Source organism: Oncorhynchus mykiss, chromosome 19, assembly GCF_013265735.2.
Source record: "Oncorhynchus mykiss isolate Arlee chromosome 19, USDA_OmykA_1.1, whole genome shotgun sequence".
In the NCBI taxonomy this organism is placed as follows: Eukaryota; Metazoa; Chordata; class Actinopteri; order Salmoniformes; family Salmonidae; genus Oncorhynchus; species Oncorhynchus mykiss.
The window spans coordinates 65,295,290-65,307,778 of NC_048583.1; the positions used below are offsets into that span (position 1 = coordinate 65,295,290).

The 12,489-nt window shown below is 46.6% G+C and overlaps 1 protein-coding gene across 2 annotated transcripts; it reads right to left on the reverse strand.

The window, feature by feature from the left end:
* Positions 1-2,812: 2,812 nt before the first annotated feature.
* On the reverse strand, positions 2,813-12,050 carry si:dkey-33c12.3 (uncharacterized protein LOC335380 homolog). 2 transcript variants are annotated; one of them, XM_036955418.1, is made up of 3 exons: positions 10,869-12,050; positions 9,059-9,183; positions 2,813-4,913 (listed from the first exon to the last, which is right to left on the reverse strand). In XM_036955418.1, exons 1-3 carry the CDS (start codon positions 11,889-11,891, stop codon positions 4,862-4,864), a joined length of 1,200 nt encoding a protein of 399 aa, XP_036811313.1. In that variant the 5' UTR covers positions 11,892-12,050; the 3' UTR covers positions 2,813-4,861. The 2 variants fall into 2 exon arrangements, with proteins under 2 accessions (XP_036811313.1, XP_036811314.1); XM_036955419.1 differs by lacking the exon at positions 2,813-4,913 and having other exon boundaries at positions 9,054-9,183; positions 10,816-12,050.
* Positions 12,051-12,489: the final 439 nt, after the last annotated feature.

The following is a 12,489-nucleotide window of genomic DNA, read 5'->3' on the forward strand; positions in this document are numbered from 1 at the left end:
TGTCAATTTGACCTTTTTTTGACCTAGGCTAGTCAGTTAAGAACAAATTCTTATTTACAATGACGACCTAGGAACAGTGGGTTAACTGCCTTGTTCAGGGGCAGAACAACAGATTTTGACCTTGTCAGCTCGGGGACTTGATCTTGCAACCTTTCGGTTACTGGTCTAACACTCTAACCACTAGGCTACCTGCCGCCCCAATACTTTGCACATTGATAACCAGCACACTTCTGTATGTTGTAAAAGCGTTACATGGTCGCTGCCCATATCATTGCATAATGCAGAAAATAGACAAAAGTTCAGGGGCCTTGCTTTAACAAAGTTAACCATTTTCACTGTAGTGTCCAAAACGCCTTTCAAGCTGTCAGGCTTTCCCTTGGCAGCAAGAACCTCTCGGTGGATGCTGCAGTGTACCCAAGAGCCTCTCGGTGGATGCTGCAGTGTACCCAAGAGCCTCTCGGTGGATGCTGCAGTGTACCCAAGAGCCTCTCGGTGGATGCTGCAGTGTACCCAAGAGCCTCTCGGTGGATGCTGCAGTGTACCCAAGAGCCTCTCGGTGGATGCTGCAGTGTACCCAAGAGCCTCTCGGTGGATGCTGCAGTGTACCCAAGAGCCTCTCGGTGGATGCTGCAGTGTACCCAAGAGCCTCTCGGTGGATGCTGCAGTGTACCCAAGAGCCTCTCGGTGGATGCTGCAGTGTACCCAAGAGCCTCTCGGTGGATGCTGCAGTGTACCCAAGAGCCTCTCGGTGGATGCTGCAGTGTACCCAAGTGGCGTCGGAAGCAACTGCTTACACACGTATTACCACTCCACTATGTCTCCCTGTCATGGCTTTTGCACCATCAGTACAGATACCAACACATCTTGACCACCAAAGTCCATTTGATGTCACAAAGCTGTCCAGTACTTTAAAAATATCCTCTCCTGTTGTCCTGGTTTCCAGTGGTTTGCAGAAGAGGATGTCTTCCTTAATTGACCCCCCCCCCCCCCAAAAAAAAACGTAACAGACATATACCAGGAGCCCACGTCTGTTGACCAGCTGTAACGCATAGAATTCACTGGCTTGTATGTGAAGCAGTAATTGTTTCAAAACATATCCTGCCATGTCACAGATGGGTCGTGAAACAGTGTTGTTTGATCAAGGCATTTTCTGTATAGTTTTTTTTTTGCCTTTTTCCCCCAGCATTGTCCCAGCCATATCCGTGGCAGCAGGAATAATGAAGTCCTCCATAATAGTATGGGGCTTGCCTCTCCCAGCCACTCAGTAGCTCACCATATAATACGCTTCTAGCCCCTTCTTATTAATGGTATCTGTTGCTTTTATACATGTCAGTTAATAAAGACCTAGAGATTTATTTTCCTTACTGATGGGGTTTTGTTATTCCAAGATAAATATCTGTCTAATCAAAATTATAAACTGGGTGGTTCGAGCCCTGAATGCTGATTGGCTGACGACGGGTATGACAAAACAGTTATTTTTTACTGCTCTAATTTTGTTGGTAACCAAAATAATAGAAATAAGGAACCTCGGGGGGTTTGTGATATATGGCCAATTTACCACGGCTAAGGGCTGTGTCCAAGCACTCGGTGTTGCGTCGTGCCTAAGAACAGCCCTTAGCCGTGGTATATTGGCCATTTACCACACCCCCTCAGGCCTTATTGCTTAATTATATGCTGGTACAAAATACATGTTCAACAGTGATTGTGACTGTGACCTTAGGATGTGTTTGCTATTTTAAAAAGCCTATTTCCTCTTTGCAGAAGATCTCACCGTTGTCATAGGAGCTGGGTGTAGTGGTGTGAAGTACTATACATATGGGTTGCAGTGAACATGGCTGCTGTCAGACGTAGGAGCACAGCGTTTCATTTGTAATATTGGGAGGTCGTAAATAAACAGGTCATATTTTTGTTTGGATATGAGTTACGAGAGACGCCAGAAAAAAAGACGTCTCTTAGGCAGGTCGCATTCCTTGTTGAATATGGACGTTTTTACATTTTCTCTTTAGAAGTCTAGAAGACGTCGTATTGATGTCTAAAGAAATTACTCTTAAAAAAAACCTTTCAAAAACAACCACAATCTGCCCGTCGTACAACGACCTGTGCCTGCTGGGTTGTGTCTGATTAGGAGTTGGAGATATTTTCTCTCTCTGTGTCTCTCCCCCCCCCCCCCCCCCCCCCCTGTGGGTGCAGTATGTTTTACTCTCTCTGTGTCCCCCCCCCCCCCCCCCCCTCCCTCCCTCCCTCCCTCCCAGTGGGTGCAGTATGTTTTACTCTCTCTGTGTCCCCCCCCCCCCCCCCCCCCCCCCCCCAGTGGGTGCAGTATGTTAAGGATATGCTGCATCCTACTGGCTGGATAGAATCGTGCTGATACAACAATGCAGCACCAAGCCGCCAACACATTGCATTTTCACACGGCTGCCTGCCAGGAACAGGGGTTTGTGGGATATGCTGCAGTGCTGCTCAGTGTCTGACCTATATGTAAGGTGTGTGCTCTGTATGTATATATATATATATATATACACTGTAATTAACATACGGTCTATGCCCACAAACAACATATATATACCCCAGATCACTGGGAGAATTATTATTCTGGTGAAGAACATCGCCTGAACGTCGCCTGTACTGTTATCTATAGTCTACACATAACATCACGCTGGATGGGTCACTATATCAGAGGAAGGCAGGAAGAAGCTCTTCTACTTTAGTAATAAAGAGGTCACCAAAGCCTACAAGACATGCTTTTGTTTGACCCCACGCTAGAATAATTCAATCACATTGTATAAAAATATAAAACAATTTTACGCAATCATTTGCAGTTCAGTTATGTAATTTTATTCAGCAAGTTGCTGGCCCTTACAGGTATACCACGCATACAGTATAAGGTGCAGACTTGGGATAGTTTCAGATCTAGGATCAGTCGGCGTACATATGCACAGCAAAGAGCTTGAGATACCAGGCTGGAAACTTCTGTTACCAGGCTAAGTTGTTCTTCAGTTGTTTAACTATTTACTTGTAGCTTGTAGGTTCAGACCAGTCTGAAATCCAGACGTGTTTTGTGCTACCATTCCACCCCTTGTACTCCGTGTCATATGACAAACATGTTTGGTATGACAAGGGGCGGAATGTTAGCACAAACAGACTGGTACCCAGGCTAGGTTCGGAAGGTCTTACAGAACAGAAAAGGGCTAACAGAAGATAACAGAGTTATTTCTCTAAGATCACAGGGAGAAACCTGTGAAACTAAGCTCTTAATAATGCAGTCTTACATGACATTTCCTGACACACAGCTTGTCATTCCTACGGCAAGAGACCGCTTGGCTTAGTATTTGTTTCATAAACAACATGTCTTATCTTCGCCTGACTGAAGCTTGTGGAAATTTGATAAGAGGATGGAAATATCATGAAAGAGTAACAGAGAAGGTAAGGTCAATAAACTTTAAAGGTTACTGTTCCACCGGTTACAGAACCTGGGGTGCTGATCAGTTCAGGATCAATATCCTGTTGACAGAGCTCCACATCAATATATTCCTAATCAATACGCCCACAACAGCTTTCTATCAGCATGAGAACAACACACAGATACAATCCAAGCATCCAAAGCTAAATTACATTTTAATAAAGTCCTCCTTTACAAACAATTGGTCAAATGTTTGCACAATGGGGGAGGGGATAGTCAAATGAAATACTGAGCCTGATGCTTGGATATCATGGCGATGTAGCCCAGATCTGTTTCTGCTGGTGTGACAGAGACCATAAGCCGATGACATGGCAGCACAAACTGATCTGGGACCAGGCTAACAGAGATGGGGAACTCTAGCAGGAGGATATTGCTCACAGGCTGAGCTGTATGAGCTAATGCAGTGCAGCGTATCTCAGCAGTCTTCTGCCTGGCGGCCATTTTGTTGATGTATGATGTCACAACATCAGTGTGGAGAAGAAGGGGGACCTCTTCATCGTGGACCTCTTGTGTAGAACAAGGGCACATCTGTCTTCGGAAGGGTGACGTTCAGGACGCTTAGGGGGGTTTGTTCAAGATTAGGGTGGTACTAGATTAGGGTGGTGCTAGATTAGGGTGGTACTAGATTAGGGTGGTACAGTGGGGATGAGTTATGGGGAGGAAGGTAAGGGTGGGGTGGGGTAGTATGGGGTTTAGGTAAGGGTGGGGTGGGGTAGTATGGGGTTTAGGTAAGGGTGGGGTACTATGGGGTTTAGGTAAGGGTGGGGTAGTATGGGGTTTAGGTAAGGGTGGGGTACTATGGGGTTTAGGTAAGGGTGGGGTAGTATGGGGTTTAGGTAAGGGTGGGGTAGTATGGGGTTTAGGTAAGGGTGGGGTAGTAAGGGGTTTAGGTAAGGGTGGGGTAGTATGGGGTTTAGGTAAGGTTGGAGTAGTAAGGGTGGGGTAGTATGGGGTTCAGGTAAGGGTGGGGTACTATGGGGTTTAGGTAAGGGTGGGGTAGTATGGGGTTTAGTTAAGGGTGGGGTAGTATGGGGTTTAGGTAAGGGTGGGGTAGTATGGGGTTTAGGTAAGGGTGGGGTAGTATGGGGTTTAGGTAAGGGTGGGGTAGTATGGGGTTTAGGTAAGGGTGGGATAGTAAGGGGTTTAGGTAAGGGTGGGGTAGTATGGGGTTTAGGTAAGGGTGGGGTAGTATGGGGTTTAGGTAAGGGTGGGGTAGTATGGGGTTTAGGTAAGGGTGGGGTAGAATGGGGTTTAGGTAAGGGTGGGGTAGTATGGGGTATAGGTAAGGGTGGAAGGAGGACCAATGGTAGGGCTATAAGACTAAAGAGTATGGTTTAGGTTAGGGTATAGGCTATTGAGATATTGGGGTTCGGGGTTATTGGGGTTCAGTGTGAAGAGGATTTAGTTCAGGGCAGAGAAGGTCAGCCTGAATTCTTCTCCCTCCAGCAGTTTCCTGTGAAGAAAATATATATTAAATTGTTGGTCGTATCAATGTGTTGGTCGTATCAATGTGTTGGTCGTATCAATGTGTTGGTCGTATCAATGTGTTGGTCGTATCAATGTGTTGGTCGTATCAATGTGTTGGTCGTATCAATGTGTTGGCCGTATCAATGTGTTGGTCGTATCAATGTGTTGGTCGTATCAATGTGTTGGTCGTATCAATGTGTTGGTCACATCAATGTGTTGGTCGTATCAATGTGTTGGTCGTATCAATGTGTTGGTCGTATCAATGTGTTGGTCGTATCAATGTGTTGGTCGTATCAATGTGTTGGTCGTATCAATGTGTTGGTCGTATCAATGTGTTGGTCGTATCAATGTGTTGGTCGTATCAATGTGTTGGTCGTATCAATGTGTTGGTCGTATCAATGTGTTGGCCGTATCATTGTGTTGGTCACATCAATGTGTTGGTCGTATCAATGTGTTGGTCGTATCAATGTGTTGGCCGTAGCAATGTGTTGGTCGTATCAATGTGTTGGTCGTATCAATGTGTTGGTCGTATCAATGTGTTGGTCGTATCAATGTGTTGGTCGTATCATTGTGTTGGTCACATCAATGTGTTGGTCGTATCAATGTGTTGGTCGTATCAATGTGTTGGCCGTAGCAATGTGTTGGTCGTATCAATGTGTTGGTCGTATCAATGTGTTGGTCGTATCAATGTGTTGGTCGTATCAATGTGTTGGTCGTATCAATGTGTTGGTCGTATCAATGTGTTGGTCGTATCAATGTGTTGGTCGTATCAATGTGTTGGTCACATCAATGTGTTGGTCGTATCAATGTGTTGGTCACATCAATGTGTTGGTCACATCAATGTGTTGGTCGTATCAATGTGTTGGTCGTATCAATGTGTTGGTCGTATCAATGTGTTGGTCGTATCAATGTGTTGGTCGTATCATTGTGTTGGTCACATCAATGTGTTGGTCGTATCAATGTGTTGGCCGTATCAATGTGTTGGTCGTATCATTGTGTTGGTCACATCAATGTGTTGGTCGTATCAATGTGTTGGCCGTATCAATGTGTTGGTCGTATCATTGTGTTGGTCACATCAATGTGTTGGTCGTATCAATGTGTTGGCCGTATCAATGTGTTGGTCGTATCATTGTGTTGGTCACATCAATGTGTTGGTCGTATCAATGTGTTGGCCGTATCAATGTGTTGGTCGTATCATTGTGTTGGTCACATCAATGTGTTGGTCGTATCAATGTGTTGGCCGTATCAATGTGTTGGTCGTATCAATGTGTTGGTCGTATCAATGTGTTGGTCGTATCAATGTGTTGGTCGTATCAATGTGTTGGCCGTATCAATGTGTTGGTCGTATCAATGTGTTGGCCGTATCAATGTGTTGGTCGTATCATTGTGTTGGTCACATCAATGTGTTGGTCGTATCAATGTGTTGGCCGTATCAATGTGTTGGTCGTATCAATGTGTTGGTCGTATCAATGAGTTGGTCGTATCAATGTGTTGGCCGTATCAATGTGTTGGTCGTATCAATGTGTTGGTCGTATCAATGTGTTGGCCGTATCAATGTGTTGGCCGTATCAATGTGTTGGCCGTATCAATGTGTTGGTCGTATCAATGTGTTGGTCGTATCAATGAGTTGGTCGTATCAATGTGTTGGCCGTATCAATGTGTTGGTCACATCAATGTGTTGGCCGTATCAATGTGTTGGTCGTATCAATAGGTTGGTCGTATCAATGTGTTGGTCACATCAATGTGTTGGTCGTATCAATGTGTTGGTCGTATCATTGTGTTGGTCGTATCAATGTGTTGGTCGTATCAATGTGTTGGTCACATCAATGTGTTGGCCGTATCAATGTGTTGGTCGTATCAATAGGTTGGTCGTATCAATGTGTTGGTCACATCAATGTGTTGGTCACATCAATGTGTTGGTCGTATCAATGTGTTGGTCGTATCAATGTGTTGGTCGTATCAATGTGTTGGTCGTATCAATGTGTTGGTCACATCAATGTGTTGGCCGTATCAATGTGTTGGTCGTATCAATAGGTTGGTCGTATCAATGTGTTGGTCACATCAATGTGTTGGTCACATCAATGTGTTGGTCGTATCAATGTGTTGGCCGTATCAATGTGTTGGTCACATCAATGTGTTGGTGGTATCAATGTGTTGGTCGTATCATTGTGTTGGTCACATCATTGTGTTGGTCGTATCAATGTGTTGGTCACATCAATGTGTTGGCCGTATCAATGTGTTGGTCGTATCAATGTGTTGGTCGTATCAATGTGTTGGTCGTATCAATGTGTTGGTCGTATCAATGTGTTGGTCGTATCAATGTGTTGGCCGTATCAATGTGTTGGCCGTATCAATGTGTTGGTCGTATCATTGTGTTGGTCGTATCAATGTGTTGGCCGTATCAATGTGTTGGTCGTATCATTGTGTTGGTCACATCAATGTGTTGGTCGTATCAATGTGTTGGTCGTATCAATGTGTTGGTCGTATCATTGTGTTGGTCACATCAATGTGTTGGTCGTATCAATGTGTTGGTCGTATCAATGTGTTGGTCGTATCATTGTGTTGGTCGTATCAATGTGTTGGTCGTATCAATGTGTTGGTCGTATCAATGTGTTGGTCGTATCAATGTGTTGGCCGTATCAATGTGTTGGCCGTATCAATGTGTTGGTCGTATCATTGTGTTGGTCACATCAATGTGTTGGTCGTATCAATGTGTTGGTCGTATCAATGTGTTGGTCGTATCATTGTGTTGGTCACATCAATGTGTTGGTCGTATCAATGTGTTGGTCGTATCAATGTGTTGGTCGTATCATTGTGTTGGTCACATCATTGTGTTGGTCGTATCAATGTGTTGGTCACATCAATGTGTTGGTCACATCAATGTGTTGGTCGTATCAATGTGTTGGTCGTATCAATGTGTTGGCCGTATCAATGTGTTGGCCGTATCAATGTGTTGGTCGTATCAATGTGTTGGCCGTATCAATGTGTTGGTCACATCATTGTGTTGGTCGTATCAATGTGTTGGTCGTATCAATGTGTTGGCCGTATCAATGTGTTGGTCGTATCAATGTGTTGGTCGTATCATTGTGTTGGTCGTATCAATGTGTTGGTGGTATCAATGTGTTGGCCGTATCAATGTGTTGGTCGTATCATTGTGTTGGTCGTATCAATGTGTTGGTGGTATCAATGTGTTGGCCGTATCATTGTGTTGGTCGTATCAATGTGTTGGTCGTATCAATGTGTTGGCCGTATCAATGTGTTGGTCGTATCATTGTGTTGGTCACATCAATGTGTTGGTCGTATCAATGTGTTGGCCGTATCAATGTGTTGGTCGTATCAATGTGTTGGTCGTATCAATGTGTTGGCCGTATCATTGTGTTGGTCGTATCAATGTGTTGGTGGTATCAATGTGTTGGCCGTATCATTGTGTTGGTCGTATCAATGTGTTGGTCGTATCAATGTGTTGGCCGTATCAATGTGTTGGTCGTATCATTGTGTTGGTCACATCAATGTGTTGGTCGTATCAATGTGTTGGCCGTATCAATGTGTTGGTCGTATCAATGTGTTGGTCGTATCAATGTGTTGGTCGTATCATTGTGTTGGTCGTATCAATGTGTTGGTCGTATCATTGTGTTGGTCACATCATTGTGTTGGTCGTATCAATGTGTTGGTCGTATCAATGTGTTGGTCGTATCAATGTGTTGGTCACATCAATGTGTTGGTCGTATCAATGTGTTGGTCGTATCAATGTGTTGGCCGTAGCAATGTGTTGGTCGTATCAATGTGTTGGTCGTATCAATGTGTTGGTCGTATCAATGTGTTGGTCGTATCAATGTGTTGGTCGTATCAATGTGTTGGTCGTATCAATGTGTTGGTCGTATCAATGTGTTGGTCGTATCATTGTGTTGGTCACATCATTGTGTTGGTCGTATCAATGTGTTGGCCGTGTCAAACACAAGTTGTTGTAGATCCAGATTGACATGTTTGAAAGTAAAGCATTTCGTTGTGTTGTGTATTTCTTGCTGCATACTGTGCGTATGACAAATGAACCTTGATGTATTTTGATACTGGCTGATAGTGGCTGATAGTGGCTGATAGTGGCTGGTAGTGGCTGACCAAGGTTAAGGTTACCTGTATGCCGCGATCTCAATGTCCAGAGCCATTTTAACATTGAGAAGGTCCTGGTACTCTCTGAGGTACCGAGACATCTCCTGCTTTGCCTCGTTGATGTCGCACTCCAGAACGTTTATCCTCACCTGAAACAACAGACCATTTATCCTCACCTGAAACAACAGACCATTTATCCTCACCTGAAACAAACAGACCATTTATCCTCACCTGAAACAACAGACCATGTATCCTCACCTGAAACAAACAGACCATTTATCCTCACCTGAAACAACAGACCATTTATCCTCACCTGAAACAACAGACCATTTATCCTGAAACAAACAGACCATTTATCCTCACCTGAAACAACAGACCATTTATCCTCACCTGAAACAAACAGACCATTTATCCTCACCTGAAACAACAGACCATTTATCCTCACCTGAAACAACAGACCATTTATCCTCACCTGAAACAACAGACCATTTAACCTCACCTGAAACAACAGACCATTTATCCTCACATGAAACAACAGACCATTTATCCTCACCTGAAACAACAGACCATTTATCCTCACCTGAAACAATATCACAATATCAAAAATCAGGTCCATTAAACAGCAAGGGCCTGTGTTCCAAATGACACCCTAACTGTTCCCTATGTAATGCATTACCCTGGACCAGAGCCCTGTGTAGTACACTATATGGGAAATTGGTGGTATTGAGATGCAGCCCAGGTCTCAGACCAGATCTTTATTATTCTAAATATAGAAACAGTGGAAGGACATATTCAGCTGAATGACAGCTTTGGTATGACCTTCCTCTGTCATTTTGTCTCCTTATGGAGGTGTCCATGAATACTGACAAACCTGGGAGACCATCACCTCTACACAATGACCACGACGACTCCCTGCACAGACTGATCTATTACTACTGAGGAGAGAGAGGAGGAGATGGGGAGGAGGTGGGGAGGATTGGAGTGGATAGGTCGGGGGAGGAGGAGAAGTGGGGGGAGGAGGAGATGTGGGGGAGGGGAGGAGAGAGAGGAGCAGGTGGGGAGGAGTGGAGTGGACAGGTGGGGAGGAGTGGAATGTATAGGTGGGGTGAGGTGGGGGTTGGGGAGGAAAGGTGGGGGTTGGAGAGGTGAGGTGGAGGTAGGAGAGGAGAGGTGGGGGTCGGAGAGGAGAGGTGGGGGTCGGAGAGGAGAGGTGGGGGTCGGAGAGGAGAGGTGGGGGTAGGAGAGGAGAGAAGGGGGTTGGGGAAAGCTGGTGCAGTGAAACACTCTCCATATAGAGTCGGGACCAAATCAGAGTCACAGCAGCATCAGAGTAAGCTACCCCGTGTGCTGCTAGCAGCCTGCTACTGCTCTTTCACATGATCACATCTATATCTACAAGAGTTTTTGGCTATGTTCTTACCCCAGTTTGAAATGGTCACATTATGACATCTATACCTTTGTCACTGTGTACCGTATCTCCCTCTCAGACCATGTACCTCTCCCCCCTGGTGCTATACCTCTCCCCCCTGGTGCTATACCTCTTCCGCCCGGTGCTATATATACCTCTCCCCCCTGGTTCTATACCTCTCCCCCCTGGTTCTATACCTCTCCCCCCTGGTTCTATACCTCTCCCCCTGGTTCTATACCGCTCCCCCCTGGTTCTATACCTCTCCCCCCTGGTTTTATACCTCTTCCCCCTGGTTCTGATTGATTGAGTGGTTCTGTACCTGGTACTTCGTGACCTCTTCCCCCTGGTTCTGATTGATTGAGTGGTTCTGTACCTGGTACTTCGTGACCTCTCCCCCTGGTTCTGATTGATTGAGTGGTTCTGTACCTGGTACTTCGTGACCTCTCCCCCCTGGTGCTCTTCCAGCTCCTCCAGCTGTTTGTTCAGCGACTCGATGACGTTCCGCAGGGCCTCGATCTCAGAGGAGCGTGATTGGAGCAGCCGGCGGTATTCCATGGTCTCCTCCCGGATGGAGCGCACCGCCTCGTTGTTCTTCGATGCCATCTCCGCCACGGACTCAAACTTCCCCCGGTACCAGTCCTCGGCCGCCTGCATGTTCTTATTGGCCAGCCGCTCGTACTGCGCCCGGATCTCCTTGAGTGCCGCAGACAGGTCTGGCCTGCTCACCTCCATGTCAACACACACGTTAGCCGCCACAACCTGGGCCTGCAGCTCCGCCTGCTCCTCCACAAACACCTTCTTCAGGAAGCCCATCTCCTCGGCCAGGGAGACAACGCTGGCCTCTGCATCGCAGTTAGACAGCATGGCCCGCCCCACTTCTTCCCGGGCCCTCTGCAGGGCCTCCTCCGCATCCACACGGCACTGCGCCTCCTCCTCATAGCGCTCCTTCAGCTGCCCGTACACGTCCCTCAGGTAGTCCCTCTCTGCCTCCATGCGCATCTTATCTCCTGTCTTCTGGTCGATTGCAGCCCTGAGGCTCCGGGCTTCACCCTCGTAGAGCCCCTGAAGACGAGACGGGTCCCTCTGTCTCCGCCTGAGAGCCTCCAGCTCTGCCAGAAGGGCCCGGTTCTGCTGCTCCAGGCGCCTCACCTTGTCGATGTAGGTGGCGAAGCGGTCGTTGAGGCCCACCAGCTGCTCCTTCTCCTGACTGCGGAGCCCCAGCAGCTCTGTGTTGAGGCTGGAGGCCTCGGCCAGGTCCATCCGTGCAGACGCATCCGGCAGTGAGGAAGAGGCGGGTGGACGCTGCTTCCCAGCCGCCAGGCCCAGGGCTCGGGAGGAAGAGGAGGAGTAGAGAGGGGAGTACATGAAGGATTTGGTGGTGGAAGGTCGAGAAGAGCCTCGGTAGCTGTCCCAAGTGCGGCGGTAGGAGATATAAGGATCGTAGCTCATGATGGATTTTTTGTTGTTTTGTTGTTTTTTTCAAGATTTTTTTTTGTTAATGTAGGATGTTTTTTTTTGTTTCAGATGTTATTTTTTTTTAAAGTCCCCCTCGTTCTGCAGACCATCGGTGAGGATGAGCGAGTGTCTTGCACTGCACCAGCTCAGCGACGCTGCAGAGCCCTCGTTTATATACAGCCAGCCAGCCCCCTCTCCTTCCCCCTGACCCCCCCCCCCCCCCCACCACCAGTGTCTGTGTGTGTGAAGCATCAGGAATGTCAGCGCCACAACGACCAATAGGAAAGTGCTGCAGTGAGATCACAGGGAGATTGGTATTCTGTCTCACACTCAGCACGATGAAGCAGAGGAGATGTGGAAGGGCATGTTTTTACATTTGCTGCAATATACATATTGAGAGAGAGAGAGAGAGAGAGAGAGAGAGAGAGAGAGAGAGAGAGAGAGAGAGAGAGAGAGAGGCTATATGTGTACACAATCTAGATAAGTTTAAAAAATAGTTTAGCCAATATCATGAATCTGTAAGTCAGGGTTCCCCAACTGGTGGCTGAATTTGGCCCGGGAGTGGTTTTATTTGGGCCCCCGAGTTTTCTGA

What these genes read in the sequence shown, in the direction of transcription:
- si:dkey-33c12.3 (XM_036955418.1), bottom strand. Translation starts at nt 11,891, where the DNA reads ATGAGCTACGATCCTTATATCTCCTACCGCCGCACTTGGGACAGCTAC. An exon ending in GAGAGGTCACGAAGTACCAG is followed by an intron (nt 9,184 to 10,868) that starts GTACAGAACCAC and finishes CTGTTGTTTCAG; the next exon opens with GTGAGGATAAACGTTCTGGA. An exon ending in ATTGAGATCGCGGCATACAG is followed by an intron (nt 4,914 to 9,058) that starts GTAACCTTAACC and finishes TTTTCTTCACAG; the next exon opens with GAAACTGCTGGAGGGAGAAG.